We start from the raw sequence: 27357 nt of genomic DNA, 5'->3' as shown, positions 1-27357 counted from the left end.
TAAACAACCAATCTTCTCAAAAAGTCTTAAACTCCAACCCACCAGACACACCCACCAGAAACCACACTATCCAGACAAACACGAGTCACACTCTCCCTCTACTCACTAGAAATCATCCATCACTACGAATACCGTTTCAACATATCCCAAGACCCTTCATGCCCACGATGCAACAACATAAGGAAAACACCGAATACTTGTGACTCAATAGCCATGTGAAAGAGATGCATATGGCATGTGAAAGGTGGGAGGTAAGCAGTTTAGAAAGGATAGTATGTGGTAGAATGAAGAAGTAACATTGCTAGTGAAAGAGAAAAGGAGTGCAAATGATTGAGAGATGTATAAGACAAAGCAGCAGGAGATCAAGAGGAAGATGCAGGGGATGAAAAAGAAGGCAAATGAGAGTTTGGACGAGAGAGTATCAATAAACTTTAGAGAGTAAAAAGATGTTTTTGAAGAAGATAAATAATGTGCGAAAGACAAGACATGAAATGGGATTATCGGTGAAGGGGGCAAGGGAGGAATTAACAGGTAGTGATGGAGTGAGAAGTTGGAGTTAGCAACGGTGTTGCTGATTTGTTAGTAAGGTTATTCACTGTATGTATGGATCATGGGAAGGTGCCTGAGGATTGGAGATATGCATGTATAGTGCCACTGTATAAAGACAAAGGAGATAAAGGTTAGTGTTCAAACTACAGATGTATAAGTTTGTTGAGTATACCTGGTAAATTATATGGGAGGGTATTGATTGAAATGGTAAAGGCATGTACAGAGCATCAGATTGGGGAGGAGCAGTGTGGTTTCAAAAGTGGTAGAGGATGTGTGGATCAGGTGTTTGCTTTGAAGAATGTATGTGAGAAATACTTACAAAAACAGATGGATTTGTATGCGGCGCTTATGGATTTGGAGAAGGCATATGATAGGGTTGACAGAGATGCTTTGTGGAAGATACTGTGTGGGAGGTAAGCTGCTACAAGCAGTGAAAAGTTTTAATCAAGTATGTAAGGCGTGTGTACGAGTAGGAAGAGAGAAGAGTGAATGGTTCTCAGTGAAGGTCAGTCTGCAGCTGGGGTGCGTCATGGCGCTATGGTTGTTTAATTTGTTTATGGATGGGGAGGTAAGGGAGGTAAATGCAAGAGTCTTAGAGAGAGGGTGGAGTATGCAGAGTGCTGGGGATGAGAAGGCCTGGGAAGTGATTCAGTTGTTGTTCGCCGATGATACAGTACCGGTGGCTGATTCGAATGAAAAACTGCAGAAGTTGGTGTCTGAGTTTGGATGAGTGCGTGATAGGAAAAAGTTGAGAGTAAATGTGAATGAAAGCAAGGTTATAAGATTAAGCAGGGTTGAGGGACAAGTTTGTTGGGATGTATGTTTGAATGGAGAAAAATTGAAGGTAGTGAAGTGCTTTAGATATCTGGCAGTGGTCTTGGCAGCGAATGGAACCATGGAAGCTGAAGTGGGTCATAGGGTGAGGAGGGGGCGAAGGTTCTGGGGGCGATGAAGAATGTGTGGAAAGAGATAACGTTACATTTGAGAGCAAAATTGGGTATGTCTGAAGGAACAGTAGTTCCAATAATATTATATGATTGCGAGGCATGGGCTATAAATAAGATTGTTCGGAGGAGGGTGGATGTGTTGGAAATGAAATGTACGTGAGCAATATGTGGTGTGAGGTGGTTTGATTAAGGAACTAACGAAAGGGTAAGAGAGATGTGTGGTAATAAACAGTGTGGTTGAAAGAGCAGAAAAGGATGTGTTGAAATGATTTGGACATATGGAGAGAATGAGCGAGGAAAGGTTGACAAGGAGGATATATGTGGCAGAGGAGGAGGGAACAGGGAGAAGTGGAAGACGAAATTGGAGGTGGAAAGATGAAATGAAAAAGATTTTGAGCGATCGGGGCCTGAATATACAAGAAGGTGAGAAGCGTGCAAGGAATAGAGTGAATCGGAACGATGTGGTATACCGGGGTCGACGTGCTGTCAATGGACTGAACCAGAGCATGTGAAGCGTCTGAAATAAACCATGGCAAGGTCTGTGGGGCCTGGATGAAAAGATTCAGAATAAAGCACTAGAATATGAAAATATGAAAATGAGAAGAAAATCTCATCAGACCAATCTTCAATTAACCATCTTGAAAAAATAAAGTTTAGTCAAATGCCAAGGAAAATGTTCAGTAAAGAGCTAATAAAACAACGTAAAGAAAAGAAAAACACCATAATCTTATACAGGAACAGTCATAGAGTCATGAATGCAAGGGAGGCAGCAAACAAGGAATGCACGTACATACACTGGGTGCCAGGTGAAGCAAATGGTGGTGCGCAGTCACTCACACGAGTCTCCCATTACGGCTGTGTGACCACGACTCTCCAGGGCCAGGACTGCCGGGTATAGAAAATGGGATTCAGGCTAAGGTCCAGTCCTTCTGTGTGTCCCTGGCAGTCAGTACGAGTCCAAGCCACGTTGAGGCAGGGTGTGACCTCTGACCTTGAAGGGAGTGTCGCCCGGAGGTACCACTGCCTTCGCTGACTTCCGCCCGCCTATCACTATGGCCAAGTGTCGGTAAGAAGACTGTCTCTTGTGTGTGTAGGTGAGGCTACTCATAGACAGACAGGCAGACACACACACACACACACACACACACACACACACACACACGGATTAACTATACATTAGTATGTAGTGATTCATTTTCTTCGTTATTCGCAAAGGCCTCAGTTATTATCGACTTCAGTTAAACTGGTTAGCCATAAATGAATAATAATGCATGGCGCTGTGATGTGTTGGTGGATTTAACAACGATCGATTAGTGATCAATTCTAACGTTCAATTATTCATGAAAATCAGACTGCGGACTTTTGAGTAATGACGCCGAGGATCAATTCCCTGTATGTAACTAGAACATGGTCCAGTTTCTCCCAGTTAGTCTCCCTCTGTCACGCCCTCACCACCGTGGTGTGGCGGTTACCGTTCATGACCGTAACGCAGTCACGGTCCCGCCCAGGGTCGGGCTCGCATAGGTTTCGAGTCCTGGTTGTGAAAGTCAGTCCACAGTCAACCCAGCTGTTCATCCATCCCTAGGGTTTGATCGAGTAAGTAATGAAAGGGTAAGAGAGATGTGTGGTAATAAAAAGAGTGTGGTTGAGAGAGCAGAAGAGGGTGTTTTGAAATGGTTTGATCACATGGAGAGAATGAGTGAGGAAAGATTGACAAAGAGGATATATGTGTCAGAGGTGGAGGGAACGAGGAGAAGTGGGAGACCAAACTGGAGGTGGAAAGATGGAGTGAAAAAGATTTTGAGTGATCGGGGCCTGAACATACAGGAGGGTGAAAGGCGTGCAAGGATAACAGTGAATTGGAACGATGTGGTATACCGGGGTGGAAGTGCTGTCAATGGATTGAAGCAGGGCATGTGAAGCGTCTGGGGTAAACCATGGAAGGTTTTGTGGGGCCTGGATGTGGAAAGGGAGCTGTGGTTTCGGTGTATTACACATGACAACTGGAGACTGAGTGTGAACGAATGTGGCCTTTGTTGTCTTTCCTGGCGCTACCTCGCGCGCACGCGGAGGGAGGGGGGTGCCATTTCCATGTGTGGCGGGGTGGCGACACTCTTTTTATTACCACACATTTCTCTTACCCTTTCATTACTTACTCGATCAAACCACCTCACACCACATAGTGTTCTCAAACATCTCATTTCCAACACATCCACCCTCCTCCGCACAACTCTATAGCCCACACCTCGCAACCACATACCATTGCTGGAACCACTATTCCTCCAAACATACCCATTTCTGCTTCCGAGATAATGTTCTCGTAAACCACACATTTTTCAACGCTCCTAGAACTTTCGCCCCCTCCCCCACCCTGTGACTCACTTCCGCTTCCATGGTTCCATCTGCTGCCAAATCCACTCCCAGATATCTAAAACACTTCACTTCCTCCAGTTTTCTTCCATTCAAACTTATTTCCCAACTGACTTGTCCCTCAACCCTACTGTACCTAATAACCTTGCTCTTATTCGCATTTCTCTCGCTTTCTTCTTTCACACACTTTACCAAACTCATTCACCAGCTTCTGCAGTTTCTCACCCGAATCAGCCACCAGCGCTGTATCATCAGCGAACAACAACTGACTCACTTCCAAAGCTCTCTTATCCACAACAGACTGCATACTTGCCCCTCTCTCCAAAACTCTTGCATTCACCTCCCTAACAACCTCATCCATGAATAAATTAAATAGCCATGGAGACATCAAGCAACCCTACCGCAAACATTCACTGAGAACCAATCACTTTCCTCTGCAATGTTCTCTCTTCCTACTCTTCAAACAACGTAAAGAACAGAACAGGAAGAGAACAGGAAGAGAACAGGAACAGAACAGGAACAATCCCAGAGTCGTGAGTGTAAGGGAGGCAGCAGACTAAGATTGTATGTACATCACATGATTACTAACGCCACGAATCACCTCCTTCCTAACTAGTCGTTTCTTTAGATTGCCCAGAACTGCTTCTTTCACATGTTCATTTTTTTTTCTCTCTAAACTCTTTCCTTTTCTTCCTTTGTTCCATTCAGATTAACTCTGTCTGATTTCCAGTAAAGGCAGAATATATGATTTCCCTCACAATATAAGGGCCACGCGCACGCACGCACGCACGGTCACTAGTGTGTGTGTGTGTGTGTGTGTGTGTGTGTGTGTGTGTGTGTTGTGGTGGAACTTTTCTGAACATGTGAGGAAGGTGGGAAATATATGGTGTTGCCTGACGCCGTTCATGACCCAGGCAACTGACAAGCCTAACAACCAATCATCATTGTACAGTATACTGAAAACTATCCTCACTACTGAACACTATCCTCACCACTGAACACTATCCTCACCACTGGTCACTATCCTCACTACTGGTCACTATCCTCACCACTGAACACTATCCTCACCACTGGTCACTATCCTCACCACTGGTCACTATCCTCACCACTGAACACTATCCTCACCACTGAACACTATCCTCACCACTGAACACTATCCTCACCACTGGTCACTATCCTCACTACTGGTCACTATCCTCACCACTGAACACTATCCTCACCACTGGTCACTATCCTCACCACTGGTCACTATCCTCACCACTGAACACTATCCTCACCACTGAACACTATCCTCACCACTGAACACTATCCTCACCACTGAACACTATCCTCACTACTGAACACTATCCTCACCACTGAACACTATCCTCACCACTGAACACTATCCTCACCACTGGTCACTATCATCACCACTGAACACTATCCTCACCACTGGTCACTATCTTCACCACTGGACACTATCCTCACCACTGGTCACTATCCTCACCACTGGACACTATTCTCACCACTGAACACTATCCTCACCACTGAACACTATCCTCACCACTGAACACTATCCTCACCACTGAACACTATCCTCACCACTGGTCACTATCCTCACCACTGAACACTATCCTCACCACTGAACACTATCCTCACCACTGAACACTATCCTCACCACTGGTCACTATCCTCACCACAGGACACTATCCTCACCACTGAACACTATCCTCACCACTGAACACTATCCTCACCACTGGTCACTATCATCACCAATGGACACTATCCTCACCACTGAACACTATCCTCACCACTGAACACTATCCTCACCACTGAACACTATCCTCACCACTGGTCACTATCATCACCAATGGACACTATCCTCACCATTAGTCACTATCCTCACCACTGAACACTATCCTCACCACTGACCACTATCCTCACCACTGGTCACTATCCTCACCACTGAACACTATCCTCACCACTGAATACTATCCTCACCACTGAACACTATCCTCACCACTGGTCACTATCCTCACCACTGAACACTATCCTCACCACTGAAGACTATCCTCACCACTGGTCACTATCCTCACCACTGAACACTATCCTCACCACTGAACACTATCCTCACCATTGGTCACTATCCTCACCACTGAACACTATCCTCACCACTGGAACACTATCCTCACCACTGAACACTATCCTCACCACTGGTCACTATCCTCACCACTGAACACAATCTCACCACTGACACTCCACTGGACACTATCCTCACCACTGAACACTATCCTCACCACTGAACACTATCCTCACCACTGAACACTATCCTCACCAACTGGACACTATCCTCACCACTGAACACTATCCTCACCACTGGACACTATCCTCACCACTGACACTATCCTCACCACATGGTCACTATCCTCACCACAGATCACAATACACTGAACACTATCCTCACCACTGAACACTATCCTCACCACTGGTCACTATCCTCACCACTGGTCACTATCCTCACCACTTGTCACTTATCCTCACCACTGGAACACTATCCTCACCACTGGTCACTATCATCACCAATGGACACTATCCTCACCACTGAACACTAATCCTCACCACTGGTCACTATCCTCACCACTGAACACTATCCTCACCCACTGAACACTATCCTCACCACTGGTCACTATCCTCACCACTGAACACTATCCTCACCAATGAACACTATCCTCACACTGATCACTATCCTCACCACTGCAACACTATCCTCACCACTGAACACTATCCTCACCACTGGTCACTATCCTCACCACTGAACACTATCCTCACCACTGAACACTATCCTCACCACTGAACACTATCCTCATCACTGAACAATATCCTCACCACTGAACACTATCCTCACCACAGGTCACTATCCTCACCACTGGTCACTATCATCACCAATGGACACTATCCTCACCACTGAACACTATCCTCACCACTGAACACTATCCTCACCACTGAACACTATCCTCACCACTGGTCACTATCATCACCAATGGACACTATCCTCACCATTAGTCACTATCCTCACCACTGAACACTATCCTCACCACTGACCACTATCCTCACCACTGGTCACTATCCTCACCACTGAACACTATCCTCACCACTGAACACTATCCTCACCACTGAACACTATCCTCACCACTGGTCACTATCCTCACCACTGAACACTATCCTCACCACTGAAGACTATCCTCACCACTGGTCACTATCCTCACCACTGAACACTATCCTCACCACTGAACACTATCCTCACCATTGGTCACTATCCTCACCACTGAACACTATCCTCACCACTGAACACTATCCTCACCACTGAACACTATCCTCACCACTGGTCACTATCCTCACCACTGAACACTATCCTCACCACTGGACACTATCCTCACCACTGGTCACTATCCTCACCACTGAACACTATCCTCACCACTGGACACTATCCTCACCACTGGTCACTATCCTCACCACTGAACACTATCCTCACCACTGAACACTATCCTCACCACTGAACACTATCCTCACCACTGGACACTATCCTCACCACTGAACACTATCCTCACCACTGAACACTATCCTCACCACTGGTCACTATCCTCACCACTGAACACTATCCTCACCACTGAACACTATCCTCACCACTGAACACTATCCTCACCACTGAACACTATCCTCACCACTGGACACTATCCTCACCACTGAACACTATCCTCACCACTGAACACTATCCTCACCACTGGTCACTATCCTCACCACTGGACACTATCCTCACCACTTAGTCACTATCCTCACCACTGAACACTATCCTCACCACTGACCACTATGCTCACCACTGGTCACTATCCTCACCACTGAACACTATCCTCACCACTGAACACTATCCTCACCACTGGTCACTATCCTCACCACAGGACACTATCCTCACCACTGAACACTATCCTCACCACTGAACACTATCCTCACCACTGAACACTATCCTCACCACTGGTCACTATCCTCACCACTGAACACTATCCTCACCACTGAACACTATCCTCACCACTGGTCACTATCCTCACCACTGAACACTATCCTCACCACTGAACACTATCATCACCAATGGTCACTATCCTCACCACTGGTCACTATCCTCACCAATGAACACTATCCTCACCACTGAACACTATCCTCACCACTGGTCACTATCCTCACCACAGGACACTATCCTCACCACTGAACACTATCCTCACCACTGAACACTATCCTCACCACTGGTCACTATCATCACCAATGGACACTATCCTCACCATTGGTCACTATCCTCACCACTGAACACTATCCTCACCACTGAACACTTTCCTCACAACTGGTCACTATCCTCACCACTGGACACTATCCTCACCAGTGAACACTATCCTCACCACTGGTCACTATCATCACCAATGGACACTATCCTCACCACTGGTCACTATCCTCACCACTGAACACTATCCTCACCACTGAACACTTTCCTCACCACTGGTCACTATCATCACCAGTGAACACTATCCTCACCACTGAACACTATCCTCACCACTGGTCACTATCATCACCAATGGACACTATCCTCACCACTAAACACTATCCTCACCACTGGTCACTATCATCACCAATGGACACTATCCTCACCATTAGTCACTATCCTCACCACTGAACACTATCCTCACCACTGAACACTATCCTCACCACTGGTCACTATCCTCACCACTGGACACTATCCTCACCACTGAACACTATCCTCACCACTGAACACTATCCTCACCACTGGTCACTATCATCACCAATGGACACTATCCTCACCATTAGTCACTATCCTCACCACTGAACACTATCCTCACCACTGAACACTATCCTCACCACTGGTCACAATCCTCACCACTGAACACTATCCTCACCACTGGTCACTATCCTCACCACTGGTCACTATCCTCACCACTGAACACTATCCTCACCACTGAACACTATCCTCACCACTGGTCACTATCATCACCACTGGTCACTATCCTCACCATTAGTCACTATCCTCACCACTGAACACTATCCTCACCACTGAACACTATCCTCACCACTGGTCACAATCCTCACCACTGAACACTATCCTCACCACTGGTCACTATCCTCACCACTGGTCACCATCCTCACCACTGAACACTATCCTCACCACTGAACACTATCCTCACCACTGGTCACTATCCTCACCACTGGTCACAATCCTCACCACTGAACACTATCCTCACCACTGAACACTATCCTCACCACTGGTCACTATCATCACCAATGGACACTATCCTCACCATTAGTCACTATCCTCACCACTGAACACTATCCTCACCACTGAACACTATCCTCACCACTGGTCACAATCCTCACCACTGAACACTATCCTCACCACTGAACACTATCCTCACCACTGGTCACTATCATCACCAATGGACACTATCCTCACCATAAGTCACTATCCTCACCACTGAACACTATCCTCACCACTGGTCACTATCCTCACCACTGGACACTATCCTCTCCACTAAACACTATCCTCACCACTGGTCACTATCATCACCAATGGACACTATCCTCACCATTGGTCACTATCCTCACCACTGAACACTATCCTCACCACTGGTCACTATCCTCACCACTGGTCACTATCATCACCACAAAACACTATCCTCACCACTGAACACTATCCTCACCACTAAACACTATCCTCACCACTGAACACTATCCTCACCACTGAACACTATCCTCACCACTGAACACTATCCTCACCACTGGTCACTATCCTCACCACTGAACACTATCCTCACCACTGAACACTATCCTCACCACTGAACACTATCCTCACCACTGAACACTATCCTCACCACTGGTCACTATCCTCACCACTGGTCACTATCCTCACCACTGGTCACTATCCTCACCACTGGACACTATCCTCTCCACTAAACATTATCCTCACCACTGGTCACTATCATCACCAATGGACACTATCCTCACCACTAAACACTATCCTCACCACTGGTCACTATCATCACCAATGGACACTATCCTCACCACTGGTCACTATCATCACCACAAAACACTATCCTCACCACTGAACACTATCCTCACCACTAAACACTATCCTCACCACTGAACACTATCCTCACCACTGAACACTATCCTCACCACTGAACACTATCCACACCACTGAACACTATCCTCACCACTGGTCACTATCCTCACCACTGGGCACTGTCCTTAACCCTGGACAATGTCTTTCCTAGCCACAGGCAACAATCCACACCACAGGTCACTGTCCTCAGCACTGGAGACTATCCTCACCAAAGGTCACTTTTCTCACCGCTGGTCACTTTCCTCTCCACTGGACACTGTCTTCACCGCTAGCCACAATAATAATAATAATATCAGTAATAATAATAATAATAATAATAATAATAATAATAATAATAATAATAATAATAATAATAATATCAATAATAATAATAATAATAACAATAATAATAATAATAATAATAATAATAATAATAATAATAATAATAATAATAATAATAATAATAATAATATATATTATATTATTATATTATACTTTGTCGCTGTCTCCCGCGTTTGCGAGGTAGCGCAAGGAAACAGACGAAAGAAATGGCCCAACCCCCCCCATACACATGTATATACATACGTCCACACACGCAAATATACATACCTACACAGCTTTCCATGGTTTACCCTAGACGCTTCACATGCCTTGATTCAATCCACTGACAGCACGTCAACCCCGGTATACCACATCGCTCCAATTCACTCTATTCCTTGCCCTCCTTTCACCCTCCTGCATGTTCAGGCCCCGATCACACAAAATCTTTTTCACTCCATCTTTCCACCTCTAATTTGGTCTCCCTCTTCTCCTCGTTCCCTCCACCTCCGACATATATATCCTCTTGGTCAATCTTTCCTCACTCATCCTCTCCATGTGCCCGAACCACTTCAAAACACCCTCTTCTGCTCTCTCAACCACGCTCTTTTTATTTCCACACATCTCTCTTACCCTTACGTTACTCACTCGATCAAACCACCTCACACCACACATTGTCCTCAAACATCTCATTTCCAGCACATCCATCCTCCTGCGCACAACTCTATCCATAGCCCACGCCTCGCAACCATACAACATTGTTGGAACCACTATTCCTTCAAACATACCCATTTTTGCTTTCCGAGATAATGTTCTCGACTTCCACACATTCTTCAAGGCCCCCAGAATTTTCGCCCCCTCCCCCACCCTATGATCCACTTCCGCTTCCATGGTTCCATCCGCTGCCAGATCCACTCCCAGATATCTAAAACACTTCACTTCCTCCAGTTTTTCTCCATTCAAACTCACCTCCCAATTGACTTGACCCTCAACCCTACTGTACCTAATAACCTTGCTCTTATTCACATTCACTCTTAACTTTCTTCTTCCACACACTTTACCAAACTCAGTCACCAGCTTCTGCAGTTTCTCACATGAATCAGCCACCAGCGCTGTATCATCAGCGAACAACAACTGACTCACTTCCCAAGCTCTCTCATCCCCAACAGACTTCATACTTGCCCCTCTTTCCAAAACTCTTGCATTTACCTCCCTAACAACCCCATCCATAAACAAATTAAACAACCATGGAGACATCACACACCCCTGCCGCAAACCTACATTCACTGAGAACCATCACTTTCCTCTCTTCCTACACGTACACATGCCTTACATCCTCGATAAAAACTTTTCACTGCTTCTAACAACTTTCCTCCCACACCATATATTCTTAATACCTTCCACAGAGCATCTCTATCAACTCTATCATATGCCTTCTCCAGATCCATAAATGCTACATACAAATCCATTTGCTTTTCTAAGTATTTCTCACATACATTCTTCAATAATAATAATAATAATAATAATGATAATATAATGATAATAATATAATGATACTAATAATAATAATAATCCCCTTGCACTAATAGCTATCCCCAGCTCGTCTAGAAATCTTATACCATGTACAATGTACGGTACATCCCTGTACTGCAACTATGTACAGACAAACTAACCTTATATTCTATACAACATACAGTACATCCTTGTACAGTAAGTGATCTATGTACAGGGACACACTAACCTCACCACTGCCTACCTCGAGACATCATGAGGCTGGTGTGAACACTGGATGGGAGGAAAGATAAACATTGTGGTACTGGATCATTTTTCCTGCAGCTCTGTTCCCACGAAAATCACAACCCAACTTTATTTGCATCCCGCCTCGCATGTCCTCCTCACGTCGACCTGCAGTTCATGAGTTTTAAGTATTTCTTGCCCGTTCGTGCCAGATGAAGTGATGAACGTGTGTGGCTGTCAGTATTTGCATGTCAAAGAACTGTGGTGTGTACTGCACGTCAGAGTATAACACGTAGTTAGTGTTCCTCCATGGATGCACAAGGTGTCTAAAAATGAAGTAAGACGATCTTTCTAAGCTGCTCTCTACACTGTAGTTCAGATTTTGACATTTCTAAATCTAGTATTATGCCTGTAAACATGTACACGTCTCAGAGTGCTACAGTTTTCTGAAAACAGTCCAGAAAGTTTTGCATTTACCTGTTTAACCTCTATAATGTATATCGAAAAACTATTATATATATATATATATATATATATATATATATGTCACATACAAACCTCCAACAGCCAGAATCGAACCCGGGACCCCTGTGCCACAGCCGGGAATGCTACCGCTAGGCTATGGGCCTGGCTACTAAGAGGTTTGTATGTTCTATGGAGGTGCGCGTTCATATGCACTTTACTCGTATTCATATACCTCCGCGTTGTACAGTAGGTTCGGTAAAACGCTATCAGCTGGCTATGTGCGCCTGTTGGGAAATGACCGGTGTAGACCCTGTTGCTCACCAACGTGAGACGAAGGGTATTCAAGTACATAGTATTCGAATACTCATTTCTCATTAGTCAGGCCCATAGCCTCGCGGTAGCATTCCCGCCTGTTGCACGTGGGGTCCCGTGTTCAATCCTGGCTGTTGGAGGTTTGTATGTTTTATGAAGGTGCGCGTTCTTATGCACTTTATATATATATATATATATATATATATATATATATATATATATATATATATATATATATATATATATATATATATATTTTTTTTTTTTTTTTTTTTTATACTTTGTCGCTGTCTCCCGCGTTTGCGAGGTAGCGCAAGGAAACAGACGAAAGAAATGGCCCAACCCCCCCCCCCCATACACATGTATATACATACGTCCACACACGCAAATATACATACCTACACAGCCTTCCATGGTTTTCCCCAGACGCTTCACATGCCCTGATTCAATCCACTGACAGCACGTCAACCCCGGTATACCACATATATATATATTTCAAGCTGGAAGTTTCAGTTTTCTAAATTGTTTCTTACATTTTTCATATGTATATATATGTATGTGTGTGTGTGTGTATATGTGCGTATGTATGTGTATGTGTGTGTATGTGTATATGTATATATATATGTATATTATCCCTGGGGATAGGGGTGAAAGAATACTTCCCACGTATTCCTCGCGTGTCGTAGAAAGCGACTAGAGGGGACGGGAGCGGGGGGCCAGAAATCCTCCCCTCCTTGTATTAACTTTCTGAAATGGGAAACAGAAGAAGGAGTCACGCGGGGAGTGCTCATCCTCCTCGAAGGCTCAGAGTGGGGTGCCTAAATGTGTGTGGATGTAACCAAGATGTGAAAAAAGGAGAGATAGGTAGTATGTTTGAGGAAAGGAACCTGGATGTTTTGGCTCTGAGTGAAACGAAGCTCAAGGGTAAAGGGGAAGAGTGGTTTGGGAATGTCTGGGGAGTAAAGTCAGGGGTTAGTGAGAGGACAAGAGCAAGGGAAGGAGTAGCAATACTCCTGAAACAGGAGTTGTGGGAGTATGTGATAGAGTGTAAGAAAGTAAATTCTCGATTAATATGGGTAAAACTGAAAGTTGATGGAGAGAGGTGGGTGATTATTGGTGCATATGCACCTGGGCATGAGAAGAAAGATCAAGAGAGGCAAGTGTTTTGGGAGCAGCTGAATGAGTGTGTTAGTGGTTTTGATGCACGAGACCGGGTTATAGTGATGGGTGATTTGAATGCAAAGGTGAGTAATGTGGCAGTTGAGGGAATAATTGGTATACATGGGGTGTTCAGTGTTGTAAATGGAAATGGTGAAGAGCTTGTAGATTTATGTGATGAAAAAGGATTGATGATTGGGAATACCTGGTTTAAAAAGCGAGATATACATAAGTATACTTATGTAAGTAGGAGAGATGGCCAGAGAGCGTTATTGGATTACGTGTTAATTGACAGGCGTGCGAGAGACTTTTGGATGTTAATGTGCTGAGAGGTGCAACTGGAGGGATGTCTGATCATTATCTTGTGGAGGCTAAGGTGAAGATTTGTATGGGTTTTCGGAAAAGAAGAGTGAATGTTGGGGTGAAGAGGGTGGTGAGAGTAAGTGAGCTTGAGAAGGAGACCTGTGTGAGGAAGTACCAGGAGAGACTGAGTACAGAATGGAAAAAGGTGAGAACAATGGAAGCAAGGGGAGTGGGGGAGGAATGGGATGTATTTAGGGAATCAGTGATGGAGTGAGCAAAAGATGCTTGTGGCATGAGAAGAGTGGGAGGTGGTTTGATTAGAAAGGGTAGTGAGTGGTGGGATGAAGAAGTAAGAGTATTAGTGAAAGAGAAGAGAGAGGCATTTGGACGATTTTTGCAGGGAAAAAATGCAATTGAGTGGGAGATGTATAAAAGAAAGAGACAGGAGGTCAAGAGAAAGGTGCAAGAGGTGAAAAAAAAGGGCAAATGAGAGTTGGGGTGAGAGAGTATCATTAAATTTTAGGGAGAATAAAAAGATGTTCTGGAAGGAGGTAAATAAAGTGCGTAAGACAAGGGAGCAAATGGGAACTTCAGTGAAGGGCGCAAATGGGGAGGTGATAACAAGTAGTGGTGATGTGAGAAGGAGATGGAGTGAGTATTTTGAAGGTTTGTTGAATGTGTTTGATGATAGAGTGGCAGATATAGGGTGTTTTGGTCGAGGTGGTGTGCAAAGTGAGAGGGTTATTGAAAATGATTTGGTAAACAGAGAAGAGGTTGTGAAAGCTTTGCGGAAGATGAAAGCCGGCAAGGCAGCAGGTTTGGATGGTATTGCAGTGGAATTTATTAAAAAAGGGGGTGACTGTATTGTTGACTGGTTGGTAAGGTTATTTAATGTATGTATGACTCACGGTGAGGTGCCTGAGGATTGGCGGAATGCGTGCATAGTGCCATTGTACAAAGGCAAAGGGGATAAGAGTGAGTGCTCAAATTACAGAGGTATAAGTTTGTTGAGTATTCCTGGTAAATTATATGGGAGGGTATTGATTGAGAGGGTGAAGGCATGTACAGAGCATCAGATTGGGGAAGAGCAATGTGGTTTCAGAAGTGGTAGAGGATGTGTGGATCAGGTGTTTGCTTTGAAGAATGTATGTGAGAAATACTTAGAAAAGCAAATGGATTTGTATGTAGCATTCATGGATCTGGAGAAGGCATATGATAGAGTTGATAGAGATGCTCTGTGGAAGGTATTAAGAATATATGGTGTGGGAGGAAAGTTGTTAGAAGCAGTGAAAAGTTTTTATCGAGGATGTAAGGCATGTGTACGTGTAGGAAGAGAGGAAAGTGATTGGTTCTCAGTGAATGTAGGTTTGCGGCAGGGGTGTGTGATGTCTCCATGGTTGTTTAATTTGTTTATGGATGGGGTTGTTAGGGAGGTAAATGCAAGAGTTTTGGAAAGAGGGGCAAGTATGAAGTCTGTTGGGGATGAGAGAGCTTGGGAAGTGAGTCAGTTGTTGTTCGCTGATGATACAGCGCTGGTGGCTGATTCATGGGAGAAACTGCAGAAGCTGGTGACTGAGTTTGGTAAAGTGTGTGGAAGAAGAAAGTTAAGAGTAAATGTGAATAAGAGCAAGGTTATTAGGTACAGTAGGGTTGAGGGTCAAGTCAATTGGGAGGTGAGTTTGAATGGAGAAAAACTGGAGGAAGTGAAGTGTTTTAGATATCTGGGAGTGGATCTGGCAGCGGATGGAACCATGGAAGCAGAAGTGGATCACAGGGTGGGGGAGGGGGCGAAAATTCTGGGGGCCTTGAAGAATGTGTGGAAGTCGAGAACATTATCTCGGAAAGCAAAAATGGGTATGTTTGAAGGAATAGTGGTTCCAACAATGTTGTATGGTTGCGAGGCGTGGGCTATGGATAGAGTCGTGCGCAGGAGGATGGATGTGCTGGAAATGAGATGTTTGAGGACAATATGTGGTGTGAGGTGGTTTGATCGAGTGAGTAACGTAAGGGTAAGAGAGATGTGTGGAAATAAAAAGAGCGTGGTTGAGAGAGCAGAAGAGGGTGTTTTGAAGTGGTTTGGGCACATGGAGAGGATGAGTGAGGAAAGATTGACCAAGAGGATATATGTGTCGGAGGTGGAGGGAGCAAGGAGAAGAGGGAGACCAAATTGGAGGTGGAAAGATGGAGTGAAAAAGATTTTGTGTGATCGGGGCCTGAACATGCAGGAGGGTGAAAGGAGGGCAAGGAATAGAGTGAATTGGAGCGATGTGGTATACCGGGGTTGACGTGCTGTCAGTGGATTGAATCAAGGCATGTGAAGCGTCTGGGGTAAACCATGGAAAGCTGTGTAGGTATGTATATTTGCGTGTGTGGACGTATGTATATACATGTGTATGGGGGGGGGTTGGGCCATTTCTTTCGTCTGTTTCCTTGCGCTACCTCGCAAACGCGGGAGACAGCGACAAAGTATAAAATATATATATATATATATATATATATATATATATATATATATATATATATATATATATATATATATATATATTCCATAACTTGACCACAAATCTATTAGAGTGTACCCAAAATCTTCACACTATTTTCTTGGATACTTCCTCTTTTCTACCCTTCAAGTCACTGATCATCAATATTCGTGATCATCAATGATGACTAACATCCCTCATCATCAATATTCGTGATCATCAATGATGACTAACATGACTCATCATCAATATTCGTGATCATCAATGATGACTAACATCCCTCATCATCAATATTCGTGATCATCAATGATGACTAACATCACTCATCATCAATATTCGTGATCATCAATGATGACTAACATGACTCATCATCAATATTCGTGATCATCAATGATGACTAACATCCCTCATCATCAATATTCGTGATCATCAATGATGATTAACATCACTCATCATCAATATTCGTGATCATCAATGATGACTAACATCACTCATCATCAATATTCGTGATCATCAATGATGACTAACATCCCTCATCATCAATATTCGTGATCATCAATGATGACTAACATCCCTCATCATCAATATTCGTGATCATCAATGATGACTAAAATCACTCATCATCAATATTCGTGATCATCAATGTTGACTAACATCCCTCATCATCAATATTCGTGATCATCAATGATGACTAACATCACTCATCATCAATATTCGTGATCATCAATGATGACTAACATCACTTATCATCAATATTCGTGATCATCAATGATGACTAACATCACTCATCATCAATATTCGTGATCATCAATGATGACTAACATCCCTCATCATCAATATTCGTGATCATCAATGATGACTAACATCCCTCATCATCAATATTCGTGATCATCAATGATGACTAACATCCCTCATCATCAATATTCGTGATCATCAATGATGACTAACATCACTCATCATCAATATTCGTGATCATCAATGATGACTAACATCACTTATCATCAATATTCGTGATCATCAATGATGACTAACATCCCTCATCATCAATATTCGTGATCATCAATGATGACTAACATCACTCATCATCAATATTCGTGATCATCAATGATGACTAACATCACTCATCATCAATATTCGTGATCATCAATGATGGCTAACATCACTCATCATCAATATTCGTGATCATCAATGATGACTGACGCAGAGCAACCCTAAGCTGATTCTCTTTTGTCTTATTACTGGTCTGTGATTCCCCTCCTGTTTACTAACTCGCCACGAGAAACGCAAGAAGTAGCCCGGTGTTTACGACCATACCGACTACATGTCGGACATGTGTCAGCACACACAACCAACACACACACACACACACACACACACACACACACACACACACAAGTAAACACAAGGTCGTCACAACAGGTTCGCCACCCAAGGATGAGGACGTGTCAACACCAACCATGAGACCGGCCGCAGACCCTCCCTCTCTCTCAGGTGGATCATGTGTCAGGCCACCACACTGGTAAATATAACACAAGTTTGCTTGTCTTCATCAGGAATGGCGAGGTTTGTGTATACCTTCCACTACTGCAAGTCTGGATGTAAAGAGTTCAAAGTCTACTACCAGTTCTTAAATGTGGGGGACAAGTGATGATGAGGGTCTGATGTCTGCTAAGGACTTACGACGTTGTGCAATACTTGGAGACTTTTATACTCGTGAGGTCGTGTCTCTTACACACACAACTTACTGTTACCCTCCTGCCCCATGACCTCTTGTGTGGGGCTGGTGCATGGCCTCCGGGTGAGCCCAGAGGTCGCCAAGTGTGGTGATGTGTGTGTGTGTGTGTGTGTGTGTGTGTGTGTGTGTGTGTGTGTGTGTGTGTGTGTGTAAGATGAGTGATGGACTGTTTGAGGCGTCAGTGTTCATTGTTTCTGTACTGAAGTTACAACTTGGTCATGAGGAGTATTTTGATATATTGCATCAGTGTCTGAAATGTTGAATACACACACACACACACACACACACACACACACACACACACTTTGTACCTACCATACACCGCAACCAGAGCCTACCACGCATAGTCAAGCCTTACCGGACGATAAAGGTAGTTTCCCTTAATTCCGTCATAGACCTAGGTTCAGCAAGTGGCCGTCCATATTCCACCTCGGTGTAATATGCTGTATCCCACGCACGCCTCTCACCCTCCTGAATGCTCAGATCTCGGCACCTCAAACTCTTTCTCTCAGTCTTTCCCTTTCCTCCCCGATCTTCCCCTCCCTCCGTTTCTGCCACGTAGATCCTGGAAGTCATTCTTTCTTCACTCCCCATACATCCACATCATTTCATCACACACTGGTCAAGTCTTTCAATCAGACTTCCCATACTACCACATCTCGCTTTACCCAGTCATTCTTTACATGACCAACCTTTCCCATAACACATATTGTCCACAAGGAATGAACTTCCAACGCATCAGCCTTTTTCCATTCTTTTTCTCTCTTTTCTCTCTTACGTGTTGTCAAGTGTTATGAAAGAGAGGGAAAGAAAGCTGGTGTTTCTGTACTGAGCTCCAGTAAACCCCGTGTATATAGGGCAGAGTAGAAAAAGAGTGTGACCTTGGCCAAGGCAGGGAAAATATAGCAGCTCACTGCTTTTGCTGTAACTACTGCACGTAACATCCAGGCCGTGGCATCTCCATGGTCGGTGCCTGCATACCACATATAACATGTACTGCCTATCCTAGATAGGCTTCAACTAACCACAACAACCCTCCCGCACAGTACTATTGGCAACAGACGTCAAGGCATTTGACACTGTCCCCCGACATCCTCACACAAAAGATACTTGACATCATCCTCCACAATAACGACAGAAAGTGGTTACCCAACTCCATATCCAACCACCATGCCAGTCACTCACAACAGGTTCACCTCCAAAACAATAAAGATCTACGATGGAGTTTCCCAAGGTGCAGTTCTTTCTCCAACCCTCTTCAATGTCTTCTCACATAACCTCCAACAAACCACAATATGAAGGTCTTTCATATGCAGATGACGATAATGACACATCACAAACATGCTTTACTACATCATACAATTGGAACAATGACTCGACCAGAGCAGAATGTTTCCATCTCCATAAAAATCTTCAATCACCATTGTAACCTCAGACAGACACGAATCCAACCTGCTCCCTCGAGCCACGTTCAGTAGATAATCACCCGCGCCTCACAACAAACACGTAACACACGAAGCATCACATACAACACGTATATGTCATTCACTTCCCACATACGCATCATCCACATAAAAGCAACATACTAACCAAATGCCCTCAGAACACAGACTGGAACCAGATTTGGACGGGGAAAAAAGAACACCAGTGTATCCTATACAAATAATTCAACCATATCACCTTAAACTACGCCTTGTCTGTCAAAGGCAAATATAACAAAGTTTCAAACCATATACTAGAAAAAATCATATTGAACTCAGAACACTTCCTGGCTGCTTAACCACCACAAACATTGTACACCTACACCATGAAACTAAGATCCACTCTCTTCACTTTTAACCGAATATATTTTATCCAGTCATGAATGATCAGTGAATTATGTCTGTCATTCACCCTACTTCAATGTTTCATATAAACTAATGTAATGCATTCACTACGTCCCACAGTGTTGACCCACGTCACTGCTTCTTCCTACTATCACTATTTTCGCTATGATACATTGACCATGAGGACTCTAATCATTTCTTTAAGCCTTCCACTGAGTTAATCATGTACTGTTCTGACTGATCTGTCTCTGGTAGCGTATATCACCCTTTCTCTAGCTTTACTTATCAAATCATTACGTCCTTTCGTTTCAGCGAGCCCCACGATCTCTGCTCCTCTGCACCAAAGAATTCTCTCGGTTTCTGTTCACTGGTCCCAGACTCAGCTGCTCCTCCTCCTCCATCCTCCCTCTCCTACAGTCATGATCTCCGTTTTATGTTTTACCTCTGGGATATCCAAGGCCAACCCTCTGATGTTTTCCTTCTAAACTCCTTTGATTTTTCTGATTTTTTGTTGTGATCTTTAATGACGGTTTCCAATTCCATTGTTTCTGGATCCATTAGTTGACATTTTCCTAAACTGCTTCGTCTGTAGGTTTCGATCGTATTTCTCTGTTATTGACAAGAACATCCTCCCCCAAGTGGTCTCAGTTCATTCATTTCGCAATTCCTCTTTGATATATTCTCCTTCATATGGAAAGCCCTGAAAACATCCTTCACTTAGATTCCTTCAACTATACGGTGCAAATAATATCATATACCTTGGATGACTCCAGTCTTTTACTTCAGAATTAGAGCCAAGCTTTGGGTTTACGTTTGTGTCAAATGTGTTCTCAAGTGTGTCATCTTGAACGTAAAAGTGCCGACAATCTTCTCTAAATACCCAGTGTACCAGGAATGACGCAGTTCATTCTGAAAGATTTTTGAATGAAGTCAAGAGGCCATAGGTCACCGTTGGTTCACTGGCAATAAAGGAGAATATTCATTTACTGTGATATTTTTTACCATATACTGATTCTACTTAATCTTTTGCAATAATTCTATCTCTTAGTTAATGATTGATATGAGACTAATAACGAGTTAATGACTTTTATGAGATTAATAATGACATAATGACTGTTATGAGATTAATAATGGCATAATGACTGTTATGAGATTAATAATGACTTCATGACTGTTATGAGATTAATAATGACATAATGACTGTTATGAGATTAATAATGGCATAATGACTGTTATGAGATTAATAATGGCATAATGACTGTTATGAGATTAATAACGACTTCATGACTGTTATGAGATTAATAATGACATAATGACTGTTATGAGATTAATAATGACATAATGACTGTTATGAGATTAATAATGGCATAATGACTGTTATGAGATTAATAATGACTTCATGACTGTTATGAGATTAATAATGACATAATGACTGTTATGAGATTAATAATGGCATAATGACTGTTATGAGATTAATAATGGCATAATGACTGTTATGAGATTAATAACGACTTCATGACTGTTATGAGATTAATAATGACATAATGACTGTTATGAGATTAATAATGACATAATGACTGTTATGAGATTAATAATGGCATAATGACTGTTATGAGATTAATAATGACTTCATGACTGTTATGAGATTAATAATGACATAATGACTGTTATGAGATTAATAATGGCATAATGACTGTTATGAGATTAATAATGGCATAATGACTGTTATGAGATTAATAACGACTTCATGACTGTTATGAGATTAATAATGACATAATGACTGTTATGAGATTAATAATGACATAATGACTGTTATGAGATTAATAATGGCATAATGACTGTTATGAGATTAATAATGACTTCATGACTGTTATGAGATTAATAATGGCATAATGACTGTTATGAGATTAATAACGACTTCATGACTGTTATGAGATTAATAATGACATAATGACTGTTATGAGATTAATAATGGCATAATGACTGTTATGAGATTAATAACGACTTCATGACTGTTATGAGATTAATAATGGCATAATGACTGTTATGAGATTAATAATGACATAATGACTGTTATGAGATTAATAATGGCATGGTGACTGTTATGAGATTAATAATGGCATAATGACTGTTATGAGATTAATAATGGCATGATGACTGTTATGAGATTAATAATGGCATAATGACTGTTATGAGATTAATAATGGCATAATGACTGTTATGAGATTAATAACGACTTCATGACTGTTATGAGATTAATAATGGCATAATGACTGTTATGAGATTAATAACGACTTCATGACTGTTATGAGATTAATAACGACTTCATGACTGTTATGAGATTAATAATGGCATAATGACTGTTATGAGATTAATAATGGCATAATGACTGTTATGAGATTAATAATGACATAATGACTGTTATGAGATTAATAATGGCATGATGACTGTTATGAGATTAATAATGACATAATGACTGTTATGAGATTAATAATGACTTCATGACTGTTATGAGATTAATAACGACTTCATGACTGTTATGAGATTAATAATGACATGATGACTGTTATGAGATTAATAATGACATAATGACTGTTATGAGATTAATAATGGCATAATGACTGTTATGAGATTAATAATGACATAATGACTGTTATGAGATTAATAATGGCATAATGACTGTTATGAGATTAATAATGACATAATGACTGTTATGAGATTAATAATGACTTCATGACTGTTATGAGATTAATAACGACTTCATGACTGTTATGAGATTAATAATGACATGATGACTGTTATGAGATTAATAATGACATAATGACTGTTATGAGATTAATAATGACATAATGACTGTTATGAGATTAATAATGACTTCATGACTGTTATGAGATTAATAATGGCATAATGACTGTTATGAGATTAATAATGACATCATGACTGTTATGAGATTAATAATGACATAATGACTGTTATGAGATTAATAATGCATAATGACTGTTATGAGATTAATAATGACATAATGACTGTTATGAGATTAATAATGACATAATGACTGTTATGAGATTAATAATGGCATAATGACTGTTATGAGATTAATAATGGCCTTCATGACTGTTATGAGATTAATAATGACATAATGACTGTTATGAGATTAATAATGGCATAATGACTGTTATGAGATTAATAATGACTTCATGACTGTTATGAGATTAATAATGACATAATGACTGTTATGAGATTAATAATGACATAATGACTGTTATGAGATTAATAATGGCATAATGACTGTTATGAGATTAATAATGGACATAATGACTGTTATGAGATTAATAACGACTTCATGACTGTTATGAGATTAATAATGACATAATGACTGTTATGAGATTAATAATGGCATAATGACTGTTATGAGATTAATAATGGCATAATGACTGTTATGAGATTAATAATGACATAATGACTGTTATGAGATTAATAATGACATAATGACTGTTATGAGATTAATAATGGCATAATGACTGTTATGAGATTAATAATGGCATAATGACTGTTATGAGATTAATAATGGCATAATGACTGTTATGAGATTAATAATGACTTCCTGACTGTTATGAGATTAATAATGGCATAATGACTGTTATGAGATTAATAATGGCATAATGACTGTTATGAGATTAATAATGACTTCATGACTGTTATGAGATTAATAATGACATAATGACTGTTATGAGATTAATAATGGCATAATGACTGTTATGAGATTAATAATGACATAATGACTGTTATGAGATTAATAATGACATAATGACAGTTATGAGATTAATAATGACATAATGACTGTTATGAGATTAATAATGACATAATGACTGTTATGAGATTAATAAAAAAAAGAGAATCTCGTCATTACGTCGGCTGGGTTCCTTCGTCAGCCTGATATCCATCGCTTTTTCATACACCTCATTTGTTACGAAGAAACGATACCTCGAGTGAAACACTTTCCCCTTGTCTTGTCTTTTTGCCTTTCATGAACCTCTCTGTAGTTCAATTAAGGCCAGACCTAGATGTGGACTTTAGTCCGTGACTGGAGCCTCTAACTTAAAAAAAAGACCTCTCATGTATCCTCGTTCCTTTACTTTTACCATAGGCCTGATAAACCTGGAATTGATAGAAATAAATAATTATCACAGATTAGGTTCTCAGTGACTATACAGCAACGAAATGTGAAATACAACGCAAAAGATGAGGCTCTGTCTTAATGGCCACTTCATACAGGTATCACCTCTGCTTACATCAGTCTTGTTCACTCTCTCTCCACAGGTGCATGAGGACGGTGGCACTGAGCTTGTTCTTGCCGCTCGTGTTGACCGTGATGCTACTCGCTGCCTACTTCGTGATCACTTGGACGCCTTTTTCAAGAACGGGACCCCGTTTCCAGGGAACGCCGCCTCTGACACCTCCCCCTGGTCCCTCAGCAACACCACCTCTCGATGCTTCCGTCGCATCTGCGCCTGGGACGTTGGCCAAATTTCCCCAAAAGCCCTTATCAAAGGAGAACCCTTCTCCCTCAGCAGCGGCCTCCCTCAGCCCTTCAGCGACAACTGCAACTGAGCCTTTCCCAGAGGCTTTTCCTGAACCCTCAGCAACATCTTCAACAAGACGTTTAGGCTCACCAACCACTGACCTCTTCCATATTCCTCTAACTGGATCCTTAACGACACTTTCCAGTGATACATCTGGAATGTCTCCTGCAGGGACTACAGCAACACCTACAACTGTGCCTGTGGAAACATCTTCCTCGGGGCTCTCGGCAAAACCTCGCACCGCGCCCTCGACAACCACTCCCACGAGGCTCTCTGCAGTACCTTCCATTAGGGACTCAGCAACATCTGCCACCAGGTCTTCGAGAACATCTACACCAGGAACTTCTGCGGCACCTACGCCTATGTTCTCATTATCTTCACCTCGGCCCAGAGCACTATCACCTATAAGGTCCTCAGCACCACCGCCCACTGAACCCTCGCCAACAGCGACCCTCCGGCTCACAGTTCCAGGACCAAAGGCAACTCCCTCTGAATCCTCAACAACAACCCTTGGGCCATCTTCAGCTTCTTGGCCTTCAATGTCTCCCACAAACCTTCAAGAACCTTCTCCCGAGTTCTCTAGCGCCACCAGTCTAGACCACAGCCGCGCCATCACACCCACTCACCAAACTCTAGCTATTCAACAAAAATCTTCTGTTACGACTCCGTCACCCATTTCAGGCTCAAAATCCTTAGACATTACACTGGAGACAGAAAGGAAATCAATACCAACAGTTGACCCAAAGAAACTTTTACTCACAGAAAACAACAGCGGAGAAGAATTATCAAAGAAAATGGAAGTCTTCGTTCTATGCTCAACTCATCTATTGTCGTGCGCACGGCATAACGCAATGACACTCAGTAAGGCATTGGGAGTCACCGAGGAATTACTCCAGTTGACGATAATAACATCTGTAAGAGACGTTTTCCTTAACTCCAGCGACAGTGATATGAACGTAGTGCTGGCACTGGAGGGCACAGCGCCACGAAGTAAGTTAGACCAAACCGCTCCACTCCCGTTCGATTCTCTCGTCACCGATAATCGTTTGAATATTACCTTCACACTGAAGAACTTACGTCAGTCGGTTATGGGTGAGTTGGCAGACCAGGCAATCAAGTACAGACAGGCTAAGAAAGAGGGAAAATTACCAGTAATTCATAAATTACTCAAGATAATGATGGATGTATTGCAAGACTCAGAGAGGGTTGAGGATGGTGGAGACATGAAAGCTCCTGGTGAACATCTGGAGAGGCCGAAAGTATTATCAAATGTCAACAAACAACCAGAGATAACTTACGAGATTAAGAGAGAGCAGATGATAGATAAAGATACTGTAAAAGATAAGGAAATACTTCCTAATGTGAGAGAAAAGTTTATTCTGATGGAAAACCTTCCGGACTTAAATATATCCCAGACGTTTGTGGTAAATCCTGAAGTATCTGGAAAATCTTCACAAACTCCAAAAGCATTCACGGGTGCCATAAAAGACCCAGTGGTCCTTGAGGGGTTTGTAGTACAGCCACGAGCAGTCGAAGAAACAGTCGAGGATGATGTTGCTAAGAGCTCAGAATTTGTCGACAAGAATATTAGAAAGAAGGAGGCACTTTCAACATACGTAGACGAATCAAAATTACTTGATACACTCATGGAAGATTGGAGACATTCTACACAACCTCAGGGAACTGTAACTGTGGAAGATGTGGAGGGGATAAAGATATCTCAGGACGGTTTGGCTAAGCCAGACATATCTCAGCAAAATGAATTTGTACCGAAAAAGCCTAAAAGAAATCCCGTCGACCCAAAATCAGGAAAACTATTCGTCAAGCAAGAAGCGTCTGAGGGTGCAGTAGACCAGCCTAAGACAGTTGCTGTGCGAAACATATCTACCAAGCTTGTAGCTACACATGAAGCATCGGAGGTGCTTGTGGGTAAGAGGAGGCCATCAGGAGACGCTGGAGGAAAAACAGAAATATTTCATGAAGTTGCAGAACCAAAAACATCCCACCCGCTCAAGACTGACGAAAATGCAAAAGAGTCAGAAATACCTGAGGGAGTTGTGGCCGAGACCAGAACATCCACGGGAACAACAGGAGGGTCAGAGGTACTGGATGGAGCAGTAAGAGAGCCAGCATTACATAAGAAAGTGTTAATAGGACTTAATGTTCTCAGGAAAGATGGACAAGGGGAAGAGATGTATGATAAAAGAGCCACCCGGAGCCTACTCCTACGAGAAGTCCTGAACACGGCGCCCACCCAATTACCCCTCCCGCAGCGGTGCCTGAGGCCCTCACAACCAAACTGCATCAAAAAAGGTATGATGTAGAGGCAGGACACTACATCCCTCATCCACAGATGCATATAAAGCCTCCCCTTGGGGGTAAACAGGGGATGATTGGAGATGGTGTCCCGGAGTTTACCATCGGTAGAGATGAAGGTA

At 42.6% G+C, this 27357-nt stretch overlaps 2 protein-coding genes across 2 annotated transcripts in view; one reads left to right on the top strand and one right to left on the bottom strand.

Moving 5' to 3' along the window:
* The window catches only part of LOC139750374 (uncharacterized), a 195136-nt gene that overhangs the window by 153133 nt on the left and 14646 nt on the right, over positions 1–27357 (bottom strand). The window lies entirely within an intron of this gene.
* Positions 2387–27243, top strand: LOC139750372 (uncharacterized). Its single transcript, XM_071665091.1, has 2 exons — positions 2387–2562; positions 24657–27243. The coding sequence occupies exons 1-2, from the start codon at positions 2549–2551 to the stop codon at positions 27241–27243; spliced, it is 2601 nt and encodes an 866-aa protein (XP_071521192.1). The 5' UTR covers positions 2387–2548.

The sequence above is a fragment of the Panulirus ornatus genome, chromosome 9, assembly GCF_036320965.1.
Source record: "Panulirus ornatus isolate Po-2019 chromosome 9, ASM3632096v1, whole genome shotgun sequence".
Taxonomy (NCBI): Eukaryota; Metazoa; Arthropoda; class Malacostraca; order Decapoda; family Palinuridae; genus Panulirus; species Panulirus ornatus.
The sequence above is the reverse complement of the archived record's forward strand: the minus strand, read 5'-3'. Positions and strand labels throughout refer to the sequence as shown.